The following is a 21,893-nucleotide window of genomic DNA, read 5'->3' as shown; positions in this document are numbered from 1 at the left end:
ACCTGTGGACTTACCTGCGCTCCACAGCGAGTTTTAACGTGAATTCATGCTTCCTCTTTCCAAAGCCAAAAGGAGGAAGTATCAGAGTTATGGGACAGATGCTGTGAAGTGCAAATAAATGAATGCTCCCTGACCCTGTCCGCAGGTTCAATGCTGAATGGTGCTGAAGTATGGTGTTTAGGTGATGTTCTGAATTCGAACATCAACAATATTTATTGGTATACGATGGGTGTTAGCTCCTTTATACAGGATATCTGCACTAATGTAAATTTGCCCTGTTAGCACCCCTAATTCCAATGGCGCTTGCTTTTTCCAGCACTGGGCTGCAACCATTGGAGACTGACTGCATCATCATCTGGTACTGTGTTACTTATTAGCTGCTGCTTTAGACAAAACATTGGAAGCACTGTGGAAAAAAGGAGCAGACAGCTTTTCCACTGAAGTGAATACAAAGGCAATCTACCTTCTCCTTAGCCCTGCTGTTGAGCAACCAGGAGGAGCGAGGGTGCTTATGTAAATATCAAAGTGCTGTCTCTTCACAGATCAAATCATCCCTATTGCATTCCCCTTTAACATGACCAGAAGATGAGTCACTTGGAGGGTGACCTTAGAGGAGGTGGGACTGCACTGCACAGTTTAATATTTCCCATAGTACATATTTATACCTACTAATAAGACAAAAAAGAAAACTGGTTCTGACTATAGTTTCTTTTGAAAGTACACCTGTCACTTGTCAACATGTGATGAGCGGAAACCCTAATAAAACAGAATTTCGTGAAGCATAGCTACAAAACCAGTGTCATAAAAATTACCTGATAAGCAAGGATAGTGGTAGACAAACTCTCAGCAGCAATATTTCATCGTAGGAAGGCGTCCTTTAACCTTACCTTACAGATATATATTGGTGATATCTGATAATGAGACAAAGCTGAAGTGCTAGATATGAAATATTAGATCTACGTAGGATTAACAGCAGCTTTCCTATTATGCTTCTGTGCAGGATCATGGCTCTGCTGTGGGTTTCATAAGTGTGAGCAGTGAAGTCAATGTCCAGTTGCTGCAAGATTCCTTTGACCTGGGACCTTTCCATGGGCTCTGTAAGCCACATCCTGAAGACATTCTTCAGGAACAAATACTCTTGGAAAAAGGTATGGCTAGCTATTTATTAGTCACTCTAATTTTTTTCCATATTTTACCTGTATTTATGAATATACACAAAATAGGAAGAAAAATAACCATCCCTTGAGAAATATTAGACCTGACAGGGGTAAAAATAATTACTTGCAAAGATTTTGAATAAGTTTGAGGTGCGGCCATCGTCCTGGCACGATCAAACATATGTCATAGTAATTGTACAGAACTGTAAAAGAGAGATACAAACTTTAAAAATGGGGGGTGAGTGGTGGACTTACCTCCCCATGGTAGACACAAGATGCTGTTTTTTTTTTGTTTTTTTTTTACAAAAAAACTATTATTTTACATACTCCAGATAAGTGCAACGCATTTTGCGGGCACATCCCACTTCATCAGGCTATAAAATGGAGCAAACAACTGTCACAGCAAATAGGGATGGTCACCGCTTTCCGCCGAATTGTATTTTCCACGATTCCGGATGGAAATTGGTCATTCCGTTCCGTTTGGTCGGAACGGAATTGCTTTCTCGATCCGGCAGAATTCCGAAATTGCCTATGAAATTCCGCCGGTATCCGTTGATGGTATTAAACTGAAAATTCAATGGCACCAAGTCCTAGAGAGTAGAGATGCAATTTCCGACTGAAAAAATCTCTCTCTCTCTCTCTCTCTCTCCCCAGCAGGTGGGGGTTCTCTTCGGTGCAGCGGAAGTGCAGCAGAAGTGTGCTGAGCCCATAACCCAGAGGTTGATGGATCTAAACCATCCTCTGCTAGGTGTGCTTTGGTTTCTACACCTTGCTTTACCACATGGGCCAATCAGTGGCCATAGCCCCGTAAGATAAAGTGTCATTAGGGCCTTGCTGTAACATAGATAGTAGTGTAGCTATTTCAACTAATGTTATACCCTTCCGACGGTATGTAGCAGTTACGGAATTTTGTGTTGGCGGAACGGAAATTGCACTTTCCGATCATCCCTAACAGGAGCAAACAACTGTCAATGGAGCAAACAACTGTCACAGAGGTGCTAAGCTTTCTACCAGACTGCATAAGTTGCTTGCTCCATTTTATAGCCTGATGAAGTGGGATGTGCCAGTGAATAGAGATGGCCCGAACGGTTCGCCGGCGAACGGGAACTGGTGAACTTCCGGGGTTCGCGATCGCGGGGAACCGTAAAGTCTGGTTCGCCCCTATAGTGCATCATTAGGGTCAACTTTGACGCTCTACATCACAGTCAGCAGGCACATTGTAGCCAATCAGGCTACACTCCCTCCTGGAGCTCCCCCCCCCCTTATAAAAGGCAGGCAGCGTCAAGCATTGGACTCACTTGTGTGCCTGCAGTAATTAGAGAAGGGAGAGCTGCTGCTGCTGCTGCAGAGAGAGCTATAGGGAAAGCTTAGTTAGGCTCTTGTAGGCTGTTAGCTTGCTCCTTGCTGATTCTTATTGCTAAAAAAGCACCCCTCAACAGCTCTTTTGAGAGCTAATCTTGTTGTGTGTGTGTGTGTGTGTGTGTGTGTGTGTGTGTGTGTGTGTGTGTGTGTGTGTGTGTGTGTGTGTGTGTGTAGATGTGAGCGAATCTCTATGTGGCCGTACTACTTCCGGGTCGCTATGACCCATAGTAGTACGGCTGTGCTGGGCCGGCGGTGCGCGACTTTGATCGCGCGCCTGTTGCCGGGCACTCTCAGCGCATGAGCGTGACATCACTCATGACGTCACGCACATGCACAGAAAGTGCCCGGCAACAGGCGCGCGATCAAGGACGCGCACCGCCGGCCCAGCGCAGCCGTACTACTAAGGGTCATACTGTAGTGACCCGGAAGTAGTAAAGGTTGAGGGGTTCGCCAGCGAACGGTTCGGGAACTGTTCGCCGACATCTCTATGTGTGTGTCCCACGGACACTTGTGTTGCATAGACAGCCTTGGCAATTCCTACTGTGCAAATCTTCCTGTTGCTTCTTCTTACAAGTCATGTTGGGATTGATAGAGGACTGACCACTGGATAACGATAAAAAGCTTCTGGTCAGATTATTGTGTTTCTATGCCAAAAAATCCATTGCGTTAGAATGGAAAAAGGCATCTGAGCCACCTCTTGGTTTATGGGTACAGCTAATACCTCTCTCCCTTTGTACCAGATGACTTGGTTGGTAAGGGGTGCTGGCTCTAAAGATCATAAAGTCTGTAGCTCCTAATAAGTACTGATTTGGTTATTAACAATTTAGATGTTATACCAGGAGGCACCCTCTGTACAAAGTCCCATATTAAATAACTTATTCTATTGTGTTTCCTCCTAGGTGATATGTTCACACCTTGTCAATAAAATGGCTTTTAAACCACCAGCAAGCAAGAAAATACTTTTGCTCCTACTTTTTGTACTTTTTCAGTTGCAAAGTGCAGAAAAGTTAAAAAAACTTAGGTGAACAAGTTAATTGCATATGGGCCTTTGTATTTTCTGACTGCACCCAATCAGTGGTCACAATCATCTCATTTTTGTCTGATGCTTTAAAGAGGAGCTGTCAGCCATACTATCCCAGAAAAAAACACATATATAAGTGGATAAATACTTGCTTTACTTACATAACAGATGTATTGCACTGTCCACGTTTGGATTTTAGTGATGTTTCTACAGTAAAAAAGAGAAAATCCTTCTTAGCATTTCCCATTTTAAGTGTGGCTATTTTGAAGCCAATCCTGATGTCATTTCCTGCCCTACTCTCCTCTGCCTGCTTTGCCCGCCCTTCACTATAGAAAGTGCATTGTCTCCGTATGAGAAATATTGGCCAATCAGAGAGGAACAGAGGTGTAGGAGGGGAAAACAGGGGGTAAACAGGCTTCAGCCCATCAGACTGCATTAGTTACGGTAAGACTGAGGGGAAATAGAGAAGCAAAAAAAGGACAACCCAGCATGCCCTGCAACTTCCTTTTTGTGTACCAAATTTTGTGTGTACCAAATAAGAGTCAGGTAAACTGGGGAATGATCATTTATCAGAAAGAAAAGTAATAGTGATTTTAACTTTTGGATTGCCTGGTTAGCATCCTTATTACTGTTTACCAAATAAAAATAAAGAATTGATTTTTGATGTTATGCCCGACAGTTACACTTTAGGTAAGCAGCTTGATTGTCTGAGGAGTGAGACCCACTACAGGCACTTAGTGGCAATCGGAAAGCTCCCCTGATTTGCCAAATCGTGGAAGTGCCGCAATTTCACTGTGATTCCCGGAGCAATCATGATTTGGCTACTGTAGCCACTGATGCGATCACTCCGGGATTGCTCACAAAATGCTGCAACACTGCTAGTGAGACCATCCCCATAGGGATCCACCGGTGTATCGCTTTCCTGATCGCGCTGCTAGTGGTTCACAAGCCTTAAAGTGGCTATGCACACAAAGATTGCTACCCATTGTGGCAAAATTATTGATACCTGTCTACTCTAAATCTGAGGAATCAATATCTATCACACACACGGCACATCAATTATTACGAGATTTCGGCATGAAACATATTGAAAAATCAATCGAGCCATGGCGTCGCGCTGCTTGAAACAGTGCAATGCCATGGACCATCGACCTGCCGTCGCTACTGCCAGCTCCTGCCCGCCCCCCTATCGACTGAGACTTTCCATCTTGTCCGATCTATAGTTTTAGCCCAAAATCAATCAAAATTACTATTGATCAAACATGTTTTGCAGTAGATTCCTGGCAGATTCAATCAGTAATTGACTCAAACAGGAAAATTGGTGTGTCTATGGCCAGCTTAAATCTTACTAAGGTTTCTTTGAATTTTAGTACTGTATAGATGCATGTACAATTCACCGAGAGCAATGTTTTTATTAGTGTGTGTTTTGTTAGGAAAACCAAATGAGCACAGCAGTAACATTAAAACTGCAACGCTTTAATAGGATGTTTCACCCCGACCTTTTCTTGGGATTTGTGTGCTTTCCCCCCAGTATCTGTGAGATATTTGGAAAGGATGCTGGCAGTGTAAGGAAACGAGAAAGTGGGCACATTGGGTTGGCAGTGCTTAGCAGGGATATTGTGCAGCTGGTGCTTGGTAGAAATGGGTGATTAGACCTGGCATGGATTCTTAAGCACTAGTGCTATGCAGCTGGGCCTATGTGCAGCAGAACCATGTCATGTGAAGGATGGATTTAATACAAAAACATGAACATAGGCATAAGCAACATCTAGGCCAACTATTAATAAAAGACCCATCTCTAGTATGTCACATTTAATCCATGAAAACATTCACAGTGTTCATTCTTTCCTTCACCTTAAGCTCCCGATGTTTAAAACCATGAATCGCCTTCTTGTGAGTTGATTGCTGAATGCAGTTTTTACGTTTTTTTAAGCTGTACAATTCTTACCTGTGTGTTGATGCTGGTAACTAAAACCGCAGACTCCAAGCACAAAGCAAACTACTCCGTTGAAATACAGTATTATGTGAATTTTCTTCGCTGCCAAAGCATTTGTCATACTGTCCACTCTGTTCTGTGATTCAGATGACTGTAGACAGCCCAATCATACAGCACTGGCAGAAAACTGATCTCTCTTTTATTTATTGTACTCCACCCAAAGCAGACAGGTCAGCACATGGTGATTGGACTATGAATAGCAGCTGCACATTAATGAGTCATTATTGCACTTAAACTCACAGTGTAAGATTTCCGGCTTAGTTCTTCTTGATTACAATGACAAAGGTAACCTGATAAATAAAATGTATAACAGAGTGGAAACTATAAAATTAATAACAAATTCCAAGACACAGAATGGTGAGGGAGCCCTGCCCTTGTGAGCTTACAATCTAAAGGAATGGGGGAAATACAGTGGATTGCAAAAGTATTCGGCCCCCTTGAAGTTTTCCACATTTTGTCACATTACTGCCACAAACATGCATCAGTTTTATTGGAATTCCACGTGAAAGACCAATACAAAGTGGTGTACATGTGAGAAGTGGATCGAAAATCATACATCATTCCAAACATTTTTTACAAATCAATAACTGCAAAGTGGGGTGTGCGTAATTATTTGGCCCCCTGAGTCAATACTTTGTAGAACCACCTTTTGCTGCAATTACAGCTGCCAGTCTTTTAGGGTATGTCTCTACCAGCTTTTCACATCTAGAGACTAAAATCCTTGCCCATTCTTCTTTGCAAAACAGCTCCAGCTCCGTCAGATTAGATGGACAGCGTTTGTGAACAGCAGTTTTCAGATCTCGCCACAGATTCTCGATTGGATTTAGATCTGGACTTTGACTGGGCCATTCTAACACATAGATATGTTTTGTTTTAAACCATTCCATTGTTGCCCTGGCTTTATGTTTAGGGTCTTTGTCCTGCTGGAAGGTGAACCTCCGCCCCAGTCTCAAGTCTTTTGCAGTTTCCAAGAGGTTTTCTTCCAAGTTTGCCCTGTATTTTGCTCCATCCATCTTCCCATCAACTCTGACCAGCTTCCGTGTCCCTGCTGAAGAGATGCACCCCCCGAGCATGATGCTGCCACCACCATATTTGACAGTGGGGATGGTGTGTTCAGAGTGATGTGCAGTGTTAGTTTTCCGCCACACATAGCGTTTTGCATTTTGGCCAAAAAGTTCAATTTTGGTGTCATCTGACCAGAGCACCTTCTTCCACATGGTTGCTGTGTCCCCCACATGTCTTGAGGCAAACTGCAAATGGGACTTCTTATGCTTTCTGTTAACAATGGCTTTCTTCTTGCCACTCTTCCATAAAGGCCAACTTTGTACAGTGCATGACTAATAGTTGTCCTATGGACAGAGTCTCCCACCTGAGCTGTAGATCTCTGCAGTTCGTCCAGAGTCACCATGGGCCTCTTGACTGCATTTCTGATCACCGCTCTCCTGGTTCGGCCTGTGAGTTTAGGTGGATGGTCTTGTCTTGGTAGGTTTACAGTTGTGCCATACTCCTTCCATTTCTGAATGATCGCTTGAACAGTGCTCTGTGGTATGTTCAAGGCTTTGGAAATCTTTTTGCAGCCTAAGCCTGCTTTAAATTTCTCAATAACTTGATCCCTGACCTGTCTTGTATGTTCTTTGGACTTCATGGTGTTGTTGCTCCCAATATTCTCTTAGACAACCTCTGAGGCCCTCACAGAGCAGCTGTATTTGTACTGACATTAGATTACACACAGGTGCACTCTATTTAGTCATTAGCACTCATCAGGCAATGTCTATAGGCAACTGACTGCACTCAGATCAAAGGGGGCCGAATAATTATGCACACACCACTTTGCAGTTATTTATTTGTAAAAAATGTTTGGAATCATGTATGATTTTCATTCCACTTCTCACGTGTACACCACTTTGTGTTGGTCTTTCATGTGGAATTCCAATAAAATTGATTCATGTTTGTGGCAGTAATGTGACAAAATGTGGAAAACTTCTAGGGGGCCGAATACTTTTGCATCCCACTGTACGTGAGTGCGAGAAGGTGATTCTAGAGGAAGACAAAAGAAGCTCATGTACAGATCCGAGATTGCGGTTGGGTTGGTATCTGGAAACAAGCGAGGAAATGTGTCCTCTCGGTTTCCCTCTTGCTGTGCAGGGAATTACAAGGCAGATCCAATCCAAGTATTTTTACTATTTATGCATACAAGTGCTTAAAATGTTGTTTTTATGCTTGCTTAGATATATTTTTGAATGAAACTTCCACTGTTTAAAATGCATGCTCATTTACAGAATAGGGAGAATAAAGGGAATGGGGAATTTATACCTGACAAAATACATACCAAAACACCCGCTTCCCTTCTGATGTGCTCCAGACTTTCCCTCTTCCTGGCATTGGTGCAGAGGATAGGTCAGAATTGCCAAACAAGCAGCCATTCCCAGGCAATCTAGCTGCATTCTGTGTGTGATGTCATCATCCTTCCTGTCTGTCCTTGTCTTGTTTATTGTGGTGGTTTCCAGAAGTTTAGAGCTGCAGTTGCTCTAAACAACCTTCCTCCCTGTTTCTCGTTTAACTACTCCTGCTTTGATCTGAACTGTCTCCTCCAGAGTGTATGCTGCACTACTTTTGGATATTACCCAGTATTTCCTGTCTTTGCCTAGTGGGTTCTGGTGGTACTCCTGCCTTCCCAGTCTCAGGGCCAGTGCACACCAAAAACCTCTAGCAGATCTGCAACACGCTAGAGGTTTTAGAAGCAGATTTCAGAGCGATGCTAGGCATGTTTAGAGGCATTTTCTAAACATGCCTAGCGTTGTTTGGAGCAGATTTCATATATTGTTAAGGTGGCCACACACGATACAATAAAATGATCCGATTTTACAGCAATTCGATAAAAACGATCGCATCTCCCGAAAAAATTTAAAGCTTTTTTTTGTTCATTCGACTGAAAAATCTGATCGGATTTCCCGTTTTCTTCAATTTTTATCGATCCGGAATGCCAGATATTTTTCTTCAATCTTTCTAAAGATTGTATGGTGTGTGTTAGATTGTGAATTTATTAATAAGCACACCCTAGCAATTTTGTCAGAGTTTCCAATCATTTTTTATTATAATTGAGGAAAAATTGAACATAGGTGTGTGGTACAATGGTCAGATTTTTGAAATGTTACAATCAGTCAGAAAAATTGATTGCAATTCTTAAAGAGAACCCGAGGTGTGTTTAAAGAATGTTATCTGCATACAGAGGCTGGATCTGCCTATACAGCCCAGCCTCTGTTGCTATCCCAAACCCCACTAAGGTCCCCCTGCACTCTGCAATCCCTCATAAATCACAGCTGTGCTGTGAGGCTGTGTTTACATCTGTAGTGTCAGTCTCAGCTGCTCCCACGCCTCCTGCATAGCTCCAGTCCCTGCCCCCGTCCCTTCCCTCCAATCAGCAGGGAGGGAAGGGATGCAGGCGGGGACTGGAGTTCTGCAGAAGGCGGGGAGAGCAGCAGACTGACACTATAGAGATAAACAGAGCCAGCTCTGACAAGCTGTTTGTCAGCAGCATGGCTGCGATTTATGAGGGATTGCAGAGTGCAGGGGGACCTTAGGGGGGTTTGGGATAGCAACAGAGGCTGGGCTGTATAGACAGATCCAGCCTCTGTATGCAGATAATATTCTTCAAACCCACCTCGGGTTCTCTTTAAATTGAACAGATATATAAAAAATGGTATGGTGTGTGGCCACCTTTACAGTAAAGCTGTTACTGAACGGGCTTCTGTAACAAAAACACCTGGAAAACCGCTCTGATCTAGCTTTTTTTCAAAGCGGTTTGAGCTTTTCCTATACTTTAACATTGAGGCAGAAACGCTTTAGAAATCTAAAAAATGCTGCAGCCTCCGAGTTTGCATTTGTGGAAAAAACGAACCGCTCTGGTGTGCATCAGCCCATTCTCTTTCTTTAGCCAAGCGGTTTTCCCCTTGCAAGTGTTTTAAAAAATGCTCCAGAACCGCTCTGGTGTGCAACCACCCTAAGTCTATGGGCTTGATTCACAAAGCGGTGCAAAGTGTTTGCACACCAGTGAAAAGCCCCTTATCACGCCTAAACTCACTTTAGGCGTGATAAGAAGAAACTCGCGCGAAGTTACCGCGCGTACGTGCGCGCGCAGCACCCGACGCTTCGCGCGAAGCTCCCGTTAAACCCTATGGGACTTTGCGCGCGCTCTCACGCGCGTACGCGCGGTAACTTCGCGCGAAGAGCAGGAAAAAGCGGTGATAACTCAGTGGTGAAAAGGTCATCACGCCTAAAGTCTTTTAGGCGTGATAACTAGGTTATCACCGCTTTGTGAATCAAGCCCTATATCTTCTATACTTTGGCATACTAAGTCCTGAGGGCAACCAAAGTCAGGCAGACAGTTCCAGCCTCCTGTTCAAGCAGGGGCTTGTCTAAAGGTAAACCTTGGTGTCAGATTAGTGTATAGAGGGTGAAGGAAGGTGAAAGATCTGCCAGGCCTTGCAGTGTCCCTTGTCAGTGGCATGTGTTTATACGGTACTTATTACATTCTAACAGGCAGTGTAGGATTGTCCATTAACTGGTGATGGTGATTAGCAAAGGACACCTTGATGTATTTGTTTTTCTATAGATTTATCTTTTTGTGCTCCCCTTTCATCGTGGTGAAAGAACACGTGTTGCGCCACATAAAAGCTGTGCTGCATCCTAAGGTCCATGTCGTGCAAGAGGCAGGATGCTAACATGCACTGTTCAGTTTCTGAATTTAATAGATACTAGATTCAATAAAAACATTGAATACAATGAAAATCTAGTTAAAACTAAGAGCCTCTCTTTTTATTGCTTTATCAGTTGAGCCTTATTCGGGACAGGCTATGTTTGGTGCGATGAGTGGTGGGCCTGAGTTTGGAGGACGTGAGTTTGGAGCAGGGTACGATCAATGGTCACATGCTGCATTCCTGGCTGCAGTAGAAATCAATGGAAATGATTTTATGGTCATACTGCAGTGAATCGTGCTTCAGATTGCCCTTTAGGGTGATTATGGTAGGCGGTCAAAGGACTATTATCACAAAATAATTGATTTTTACACAGTATTCACCACCAATACATAGAGAAATCACAGTGACTTTGTTTTTAGTTTTAAAGGGTTGAATGTAATGTATACATATGAATTAAATGCAGCAGTGATGTAGTCAGAAAACTGATGCTGACAGACTTAGGAATGATCCATTGCCATCATAGGTTAAGTAGGCTAAATCACCTGGTGTGATGAATACTGTGTATTTCATGATAGTGGTCCAAGTGTTTAATTTTTATAATCAAAACATAAGCTGGCACTTCCCAAATAAATGTGTTTATTGTTGCAAACCAAGCAGACATTTTGGGACACACAGGTTCCTTCATCAGCGATGTGTGTTCAACAGAGGCTGTGGCATAATTATGCAGCAGACTCCATTGAACACATATCACTTGCTAGTGAGTGTTTAGAGACTGACCACCTGGACATTGGTCCGTGTGATTCTGATTGACATACTGTTAATGCCCTGATGAAGGAACCTTTGTGTCCTGAAACATTGGCTTGGTCTGCAACAAGAAAGCCATTTATTTGGGAAGTACCATCTTATGTTTTGATTGTCTTGAATATAAAAGAGGGTGTTGTCAATGTTGTCGAGCACCCCCATTGATTGACTTGATCACTCCTACACATCATTGGCCCATATCAAGGGTGCACAGGAAGACCCTACCACAAACTGTTGTAATTGTTCTAAGCTTTCATGTAAATCTCTATGTTAGAGCTGCGAGGATTGGCAGGTGTCAGCAGCAAAAACTCACCCACTCGTCTGTAAATCATTAGAAGCCGGAAACTTCGACTTAATCAGAAACAGGCCCAAACTAGACTTCTACCTCTTTGAAACTCTCAAGGGAAACTGATTCACAATCCTTTAGAAATCCTCGCTGAATTCAAGCATTACTACTCAAAACTCTATGAAGGGTCTGTAACTGATAAAGCGAATGTCCCTGTCCCCAAAATTGCTGATTATTTAGCTTTCACTAATATCCCTAAAATAACCCCGGCAGAGAGAACACTATTAAATGATAAAATCTCTACAGAAGAAGTAGCTGCCGTTGTTAAAACACTAAAAAGCTCCAAAGCTCCTGGACCGGATGGTTTTACGGGAGCTTATAAAAAACTCTCCACTAGACTCATGCTAGTTCTTACAAAAGTATTTAATGATGTGATGTTCAAAGGTGTAGAATGGCCTTTGGATATGCTCAGGGCGCATATAGTTGTAACACCGAAGCCGAATAAGGACACTACACAATGCAGTAGTTACGGACCGATTTCACTAATTAATACAGACCTTCAATTATTTGCGAAGATTCTGGCAGTTCGTCTCAACCCCATACTCTGCCGCGTTATCCACCCCGATCAGACGGGGTTCATAGCGAGCAGACAAACCACCAACAACATCAGGTGGAATCTGGATCTGATACACTGGTTTCACACCTGTCGGACGCCTTCTCTGCTCCTCTCTGTGGATGCGGAGAAGGCGTTCGACAGGATAGACTGGAGATTCCTGCGCATGATCTTGCAGAGATTTGGGGTGGGCTCCCACTTTTTAAATGCTGTCCGAAGCCTGTACACTTTACCAACAGCAAAGATTTGCAATATGGGTTTTCTATCTGAAGAGGTGGCTATCAAAAATGGTACACGGCAGGGGTGTCCGCTTTCACCCCTGCTATTTGCCATGTGCATAGAACCACTGCTGGCTAAAAGAGTAAGAGACTCTCCTGATGTTCATGGGCTAACAGTTGGCAAAGAGGAGTTTAAAATCGACCTATTTGCAGACGACACAATGTTTTCCCTTTCTAAATCGGAAGTGTTACTGCCTATTCTGGTAAAAATTATGGATGCTTTTAGTCAGATGTCCGGATTTAAAGTTAACCCCACCAAGTCAGAAGCACCCCCTATTTATTTATCCAACGCTTAACAGTTGGCTCCGCACCAGTCCTTTGGTTGTATTTGGAAACCGAAGGGCCTGAAATATCTTGGTGTGACTCTCCCTTCTAATCTAGGTGACCTATATAAAATTAACTACACACCCCTATTTCAGAAGCCCTCTCCTCCTGGAATGGGAGAACTACAATATCTCTCTTTTTGGGCGCATAATCTCGATCAAGATAAACGTCCTCCCAAAGATCCTTTTTTCAGAGCTTTACCAATTCGAGTGGTTCCTGAGGATCTGTCTAGACTTCAGAGTCACATTAGTAAGTTTATCTGGAAAGGGAAATGTCCTTGAATTAGATTTAACTATCTGGTTCGCTCAAAATCACAAGGTGGTACAGGGTGGCCTAATCTCCCATTTTACTATAAGGTGGCTCGATTAGCTCAAATTATGGCCTGGGTATCACTTCCTCCCCACCCAGATGGGTCTCCCTTGAAGGTCAAATTATCCATCCTCTTTCTATCTCAGATATCCTCTGGCTTCCTAGTGGATCTCCCCTCCCAGATAAACTCTCACTCTCCCCCTTTATCCACTATGCAGTAAGTTCTTGGCTCTCATGGAGAAAAAAGGCTAATATTTGTTATCCACATGCTCTCTTAGAACCTTTATATCACAACCCTAACATCTCCTTCACTGCCCAAACACCCAACTGGGGCAGATGGAAGCGAGTGGGCATCAAGAATATCAACTCTATTTTTTGAGATGGCAAATTGCTTTCCTGGGATGATATGAAAACCAACTTTCACCTCCCAAATTCTGATTTCTTCTGTTACAGCACAGAAGCTACATTACATCTTCTCTAGATGTAGCGCATGTACCTACACAAATAAAACGGGAATATAAACAGGGAGCAGATAGACCAAATTTAATTTCCCAATTATACGCTTTTTTGTTGTATGATGCCCTGGAGCAGTGCTGTCCAACTTTGCGGGCATGGAGGGCCGGTTTTTTTCCAGGCCACATGGTGGAGGGCCGGCAGACAACCCCCCCCCCCCCCCCCCCGAAAAAAAAATCTAGCAGCAGTTTCCCCACAAAATGCACTCAGATTGGCTGCAGATGTACCCACAATATGCTGTCAGATTGGCTGCAGATGGACCCACAAAATGCACTCAGATTGGCTGCAGATGGACCCACAAAATGCTGTCAGATTGGCTGCAGATGTACCCACAAAATGCTGTCAGATTGGCTGCAGATGGACCAACAAAATGCACTCAGATTGGCTGCAGATGTACCCACAATATGCTGTCAGATTGGCTGCAGTTGTACCCACAATATGCTGTCAGATTGGCTGCAGATGTACCCACAAAATGCTGTCAGATTGGCTGCAGATGTACCCACAAAATGCTGTCAGATTGGCTGCAGATGTACCCACAATATGCTGTCAGATTGGCTGCAGATGTACCCACAGAATGCTGTCAGATTGGCTGCAGTTGTACCCACAATATGCTGTCAGATTGGCTGCAGTTGTACCCACAATATGCTGTCAGATTGGCTGCAGATGTACCCACAATATGCTGTCAGATTGGCTGCAGATGTACCCACAAAATGCACTCAGATTGGCTGCAGATGTACCCACAATATGCACTTAGATTGGCTGCAGATGGACCCACAATATGCTGTCAGATTGGCTGCAGATGTCCCCACAAAATGCACTTACATTGGCTGCAGATGTCCCCACAAAATGCACTTACATTGGCTGCAGTTGTCCCCACAAAATGCACTTACATTGGCTGCAGTTGTCCCCACAAAATGCACTTACATTGGCTGCAGATGTCCCCACAAAATGCACTTACATTGGCTGCAGATGTCCCCACAAATCGCTGTCAGATTGCCTGCTGTAATGTAATATTTCCAGCCCCCCTCCGCTCCGCTCCTCTCCTCTCGTCTCGTTCCCCCGTGCTGCCGCCGCCACACCTCAGATCAGCCGCGGGTAGGAGATAGCAACCAGCCACACCAGCGCTCGGCAGCCGCGCGGTGAATTTAAATGCAGGAAGTGACATCATCGGTCACGTCCCGCATTTAAAGTCCCCCGTGCGGCTGCCGTGCGCGGTGTAGCTGGTTCCTATCTCCTGCTCGCCGCCGGTCTGAGAGTTGAGACGGCGGCTGCATGGGGGAACTAGGGGAGATTAGCGGAGGGGGGCTGTAATTTAATATTACATTATATCAGAGGAATGGGGGAAAAGTTTAAAAAAAAAAAGCTCTGGGGACACGGAGGCCAACACTGCCACAGCAGGGGGGGCGCAGCAGAAGGCCTGGCGGGCCGGATGCGGCCCGCTGGCCGCCAGTTGGACAGCACTGCCCTGGAGTAATTCCCTAGCTTTTGAATCTCCCAAAGAGTGGACATCGATTTTCGATAATATGGCCAGAACTTCAGCTAATATTGTACTAAAAGAAAAAGCCTATAAAATACTATATAACTGGTATTTTACCCCTCAGAAGCTGGCCAAAATTAAAGCTATACCAACCCCTAAATCCTTTGATTGTACCGAAACTATTGCTGATATGGTTCACTGTTGGTGGAGCTGTCCTGCTATCTCTAAAACATGGCTGCTCCATAAAATCTCCGTCTTGGCTGCTCCATAAAATATGGTGGATCTATCTATCTATACACTTAAAAGGACACTTAAGTCAAACAAAAAAAAAATGAGTTTTACTCACCTAGGGCTTCCAATAGCCCCCTGCAGCTGTCCGGTGCCCTCGCCGCCTCCCTCTGATCCACCTGGCCCCCCCGGCAGCCACTTCCTGTTTCAGTGACAGGAGCTGACAGGCTGGGGACGCGAGTGATTCTTCGCGTTCCTGGCCGCAATAGCACAATCTATGCTGCTATAGCATATATCATATACCATATAGCAGCATAGAGAGTGCTAATGTGTCTGGGAACGTGAAGAATCACTCGCGTCCCCAGCCTGTCAGCTCCTGTCACCGAAACAGGAAGTGGCGGCCGGCGGGGCCAGGAGGATCGGAGGGAGGCGGCGAGGGCACCGGACAGCTGCAGGGGGCTATTGGAAGCCCTAGGTGAGTAAAACTCATTTTTTTTGTTTGACTTAAGTGTCCCTTTAAGTCTACTATGCACAATTATGATCAAATATGGGATCCTTGGATGTTAAAGGGGTTCTGTGGGGGTGTGCTGAGGGTAAAAACAGACACTTACCTGGGGCTTCTATCAGCTCCCTGTAGCAGTAATGTCCCCCGCCGTCCTCCTCCGATCTGCCGTTTCCCGCCGCCGGCACCAGGCAATTATTCATCTAACACAGCCGAATAATGTGTGCTCCCTCTTGCATCATCGGAAGCTTACTGTGCAGGCACAGTACGAAGGTTTCTTGTACTGCGCCGCACGCTTCCGATGACGCAAGAGGGAGCAAGCAGGGCCGCGCAGCCACAGTTGGAAAGCATCCCGCGATAGACCCGAGCCGGCGGCGGAGAACAGCGGATCGGAGGAGGACGGCGTGGGACATTACTGCTACAGGGGGCTGATAGAAGCTCCAGGTAAGAGTCTGTTTTTACCCTCAGCACCCCCCCCCCCTCCACCCCCCACAGAACCCCTTTAAGATTCCCTCTAGGCCAACCATCTTCTAGCTGATTTACCTTTTACTATGCTAAGCCTTAAATTATTTTCCTTGTTGATGCCATTCTTTGTGCATATTGTTTTCTTCTCCCTTGTGATACTCTGTTTTCATGCTATGTCTGCGATACTTTGTATGTGACCTAATGTATCACAAAAATTCTCTTGAATAAAAATTACTGTATTTTCCTGCGTATAAGACTACTTTTTAACCTTTGAAAATCTTCTAAAAAGTTGGGGGTCGTCTTATACGCCGGGTGTCATTGATGCTGCTGAGGACTGTAGTGAATCAGCGCAGGCACGCATGTACGCGATCTGAGAGGCAGAGGAAGTAAATAGAATACAAGGGTGGGCCAGAAGGGTGTAAGAGGCGTGTTTTATGGGCACAGAGCGATCTATTCTTCCATACCTCTCTGATAAACAGGGAGAGAGGGAGAGCTGACCAATCCGCTTAGAGAGTGGGAGAGGGAGAGTTGACCAATCCAACCAGTCATTCACATATATACGGTTATATACTGGGTACCACATACAGTACAGCACAAGTATATGATGTTTTTTAATATTTATTTTGTGTGCATTGGAAGAGGGGTAGTCTTATACGGTGAGTATATCCCAAACTCTATATTTTAACTGGAAAAGTTGGGGGGTCGTCTTGTAAGCCCAGTCGTCTTATACGCCGGCATATACAGTATAGTAAAAAAAAAAAAAAAGAAGTCTGAAACTTTACCCCTTCATCAGCATTTTTTTATAAAGTGTTCTGAACTCTGTGGCCACTTCCACCTGTGTCGCCTTGGACCGCCACCAGCTTTGGGCAGGCCGTGGTGGCCATAGAGCTTCAGAACACTTTGGGTAAAAATGGCTGCGGCAGTCTTGCAGATGGAGGGGCAGTTTTCAGAACCTCTAATGATTTTTACGGGTGAGCAGGTGAGTTACTGCCGCTGACACCCATCAATCCTTGCAGCTCTAACACAGAGCTTTTACGTTAAGGACTCTTTCCCCCTTATTGATGTACAAGCTTCTTTGTAAATTGGAAAGTCTTCATTTGGTGATCTGATAATGAATAAAGAAGCAGCTATCCGTTATCAGATCACCACTTCTTTATAAATAATTCCCTTAAAATCTGAGGGCTTATTCACAGTGGGACGTTGCAGAGCTGCGTTATAAACTCTTATAATGCAGCTAACCGCACTGCAATGCTAATCCTATGGGATGGTCACGGTGCGACGTTAGCGTCGCATTGTACCATTTAGAGTTATGGTAACGTGATTGCTGCAGTGCTTTATCTCTAAACTCACACGTTACTAGGTACAGGAAAGCATACTTTTCATTGCTTGTATGCTTTACTGCACCTACTGTATGCAATGGTAACGCAGCGTTAATGTGCGTTACCACCTTTATTTTGTGTTGTGTTGTAATGCTGCGTTGTGACTTTAGCGCCGCATTACAACACAACGTCCCACTGTGAATAAGTCCTCAAAAGACAAAAAGTAGCTACTCAGTAACAGCAAGGTTACATTTCTTTCTTCTCTCCACGTGGCTTGGTTGGTCACACACACACACACACACACACACACACACACACACACACACACACACACACACACACACACACACACACACACACACACACACACACACACGTGACAGATTTATTTTAATTTTAAAGTGGGATGAAACACTGACATAACGTTCAATAAAAATGTGTTTTCCTACATTTTATTACCCATACAGTTACCATATTTGCTTTTGTGCACAAGTAATATTGTCTGTATACAAATTACAAATTCCCAAACAACAGTTTATCTGCTCTGAAAGCTGCCATTGAATTGTATTGCATAGCTGCTGTATTTATATATTAAAATGTATCTAGTGATCGCTTCTCAGCTCTTTCTGCTTCTCAGCTCAGTACAGTTTCAGAAGTTTGCTAATGTTTACTAATTGCACCTGACAAAGGAATGTAAACAAAAGATAATGTTGTCACCTCTTTGGATGAGGTCAGAAGCTGCCCATTAAAGCAAGGAGCTTTCCACTGAAGAACAAAGTGCCCTGTTTAACTGAATGGTGCTCTGCTGCAAGTTTTTTTTTTGTGGTAGTAGATTTTATGCTGTAAATAATCTCTTAGAGCAAAGAGGAAATGCTGAGTTTCAAACCACTTTAAGATACAGACAGAGATCTGTTACAAAACAAAAGCATACATCTATCACTAAATATATAACAGACACAATATTCAGTATCAAGATATACAGAATGTTGTTTGCTATATGTATACCTACCAATTTTTTAAGATGAGTAAGAGGGACTCCCTTTAGGACAAGAGGAACCCCTTTTAGGACAAGACACCGCCCCACCTTCAGTCATGCAGACAAATTATTTATGAAAAATAGATTTCATTTTTCAGATCACACTGTTCCTCTCTCATCGCTACTCTTCATTCATACTGACATTTATTTATGCAGTACAAGCATATATTTACATTTAGAGACTGGGCATGATGTTCAGCACACTAGTAGCCCTCTTTTCAGCAGTTAAAGGACATCCGAGGTTAAAATAAACTGATGAGAAAAACAATTGTATATATCCTCCTTCTCCTAAAAATGACTTTTTTTTAGATATCCCACAGTTTTATTTTATATTTCAATCTAGTTTTTAGGTTTTTACTGTTTCATTGGCTCTGCTCAATGACATCTTCATTGAAGTTTGCCAGAGCTCAAATCTATAAATTATTGGCCCTTTGTATCTGTTTTTTGCACACAAAAGCCATTTACTGACAGGAAAGTGTTTTATGGCTGTAATCATTGAGGGTTATGCTGTAGTCTGACCTAGTCCCGACCCGGACAGAAACTGTGACTTCCGTATCTGATGTTTTAACTCTTTCAGGCAGAGAAAGAAAAAAAAGGAACACAGCATAGTTATTTGTGTGCTAGGCACTGTACATACACATGTCTATCTCATCATGTCACATGTCACTTCGGGTATCATTTAAATATGTTTATTTATATAAATCCTTACATCAGGCCTAAAAGACAGCAGCAAGAGGGACAGGCAATTTTGGTCCTAAGAAACAAGACGCCCATCCGAAATTAGGCACAGTTCTGAGTTATGCAATAATGGCCCTAAATTAAAATGTGTTAAATGTGAACATACACTTTAAGTAAGGGCTTATTTACACTACACGCAGATTGGATGCAGAATTGATGCAGAATGACTCCATTGAATGCCTATGGGAAAATCTGCATCAGAAAAATCGCGTTTAGTGGAAACAAGCCCATAGGCATTCATTGGAGTCAGTTTTTCTGCATCCATTCTGCATCCAATCTGTGTGTAGTGGAAATAGGCCCTAAATAAATGTCCTACTTATTAAATGGATAAAAATGTTTTTCACTCATCTGACTACTATAAGATAACAATCTATAGGCATGTACTGTTACTATCAATGAACATTAACAAATCACAGAATGGTGACACTCAGCAGAGAAGGGGTTAGGCACATAATTTGTATTTACAATGTAGGGTGCCAATTATGGAAACTATTGAACACAGCTCTGCCTCAGCCATTTGTTCCTGAGCCATTTACCCATCGAGCACAATAGGCCAACAGCTGCAAAATAGCCACAGAAAGCCTCCTGTGATAAAGCGCATTCTGCTTCCTTTGTGCTGTGCTACGACTGAAAGGATACAAAACCAGAGCACCATATAGTTCATATAGTCTGTCAGAAGAAATTCATGGAATTTCTACCCATCTCAGAGTACCTGCGTCTCTGTTATGTAAGCTGTGCGTGTTTTTACCAACAGTTTAGCGCTACTGAGAGAGGAGACAGGACTTCAGCATTAGCATTCTAGCAATAAATGTACAGCCTGAATAAGAACTGTTGTAGAGGAAAGGTAACTAAATGTCCTTGATAAAACTGTGACTTCCCCTCACTGTGAGATGTGCTAAAAGTGCTCATCTTGTATAAGTTTATTGTATAAATTTGGTCCTTGTTATTTCGGCCTGTGACCACATTTGTGCGACTAATGTAATCTCTAGTATATATCTGGCCCTTTTCCCACAGCACGCAATCTGATGCATTTTAGGGGATCAGAGAATCACCGTCCCGAGGTCTTATTCATAAAACGTCTGTACGGCTGTGTACAGTATTGTGATGCGGTTGCATGGTGATCAGCCAATGCACTGCATGTGATTGGATTTCTGCCTTATTTAGTACAACTGAATGGGATGTTGCAATTGTATCAAAAATTGCTTAGCAAATGCACAGGGAACACTATTACTTATTTCCCGTGTTTTGTGATCTGTAATGAAAACTGGCTCTTGTATAGTGTAAAGGAGATTATAGTGAGAGCAAGGCCAGATTTCCCATAAGGCACTGTAGGTGCATGCCTACAGCCGTTTGATGATGGAGGGGCGTCTCATTCCCCTCCCCTAGCGCCTCCCTCCTTCCTTTAGTTGGGGCACCACTAGCTACTTAATACTGAGGGTACCTCTGGCTACCTAATGCTAAGGGACACTTGTAGCTAACTATGACAGGTAAGGGAGAAGTGACAGCAGGGACAGCCAGCACACTTGCAGTGCTTTTGGGCGGGTTTTTGTGGGTTCCTGGAGGGCGAAGTTTAAGGTACCAGGACATCTGTGCCTATAGGCTCCTGTGATGTAAATCCAGGCCTGAGTGAGAGGCATGAGGAGGCTGACCTCTTTATATGCCTTTAAAAAATCCATGAGCGTTTGTAGGTACTACTGCAAACTTAAGTGATACATCACTGTTTTTGAACAGAAGTATTTAGACTGTACAGATTTATAAAGTTCCCATTTCTTTAAGCACTGAAAGAAGATTTCAGTAAAAGCCAAGCAAGTTGTTCAACCACTTCACATCCAGAGGTTATGGACCAGATACTTTAGCTATAAGGCTATATACAGTAGCCGATGATAATTGTATTACTACTTATTACACCTAACTGAAATATACAGTAGTACTGTATTAGCTAGGCCTAATTTTAACATTGAGTCTCAGGCAACCAGAACTTCTCATTATTGTGTTCCCATTATTGTGCCCAACATGTACAGTTATTACTCCCCCCCCCCCCCTTTGAGCACTCCTTTTAGATTGGGCCCCCATTATGGTATGTTAAAATGTACTTCTGCCTACTTAGTGGCTCTGCCTCCAATTCCCTATATGTATTATTAGGTAGCATTATTAGTTAGATGCTACCTGATGTCCAGTATCAGCATAATGGAAGTGATGCTGAGTAAGGCTAGGTCCACACAATGCCTGTTTGCAGAATCGACCTGCGGTCCGTGATCGTGGCGGTCCGTGAGCCTGTAAAACCTTAACGCAAACGGATCCGTGCTGCCCTTTTGCAGCAAACGTTTTTGAGGCGTTTGCATTCTTTTTTTTTCCCCAAAAAAATTGAATGGCTGCAGCCAGGACTCCAGTAGGTGTCCCCCAGGTAGCCTGAGGGGGTAGCAGCCAGAACAGGGGTAGCGAGCACAGCGGCGGGGAGGGGGGTCAGACCCCCCCCTCACCTGGGTCCCCCTGTCCTTGCTCCCTCCTCCAGCTATTTGCGACAAAAGTGTAGCAAGCGAGTGAGCAGGGAAGCACCTTACTTCCTCTGCTCGCCATGACTTCCTGCAATGCTGCCCTCTAGTGGGCGGCATTGCCGGAAGTCACGCGGCGAGCAGAGGAAGAAAGGTAAACGTCCCCTCTCGCTCAATCGCTACACTTTCCCACAAATAGCTGAAGAGGGGAGCAGAGACGGGGGGGGGGGGGGGGCAATTATAGGGGAAGCCAATTAATTTATCTGTATGTTTTTGGGA

The 21,893-nt window shown here is 43.8% G+C and overlaps 1 protein-coding gene across 3 annotated transcripts in view; it reads left to right on the top strand.

Annotated features, from left to right (window-relative positions):
- The window catches only part of CFAP61 (cilia and flagella associated protein 61), a 399,007-nt gene that overhangs the window by 51,570 nt on the left and 325,544 nt on the right, over window positions 1-21,893 (top strand). For all 3 annotated transcript variants that reach the window (XM_068232439.1, XM_068232441.1, XM_068232438.1), the window contains exon 8: window positions 1,001-1,148. In XM_068232439.1, coding sequence (XP_068088540.1) covers window positions 1,001-1,148 — 148 coding nt within the window. The remainder of the gene's footprint in view (window positions 1-1,000; window positions 1,149-21,893) is intronic.

Source organism: Hyperolius riggenbachi, chromosome 4 (assembly GCF_040937935.1).
Source record: "Hyperolius riggenbachi isolate aHypRig1 chromosome 4, aHypRig1.pri, whole genome shotgun sequence".
NCBI classification, from domain to species: Eukaryota; Metazoa; Chordata; class Amphibia; order Anura; family Hyperoliidae; genus Hyperolius; species Hyperolius riggenbachi.
This window is presented reverse-complemented; position numbering and strand designations above follow the sequence as displayed.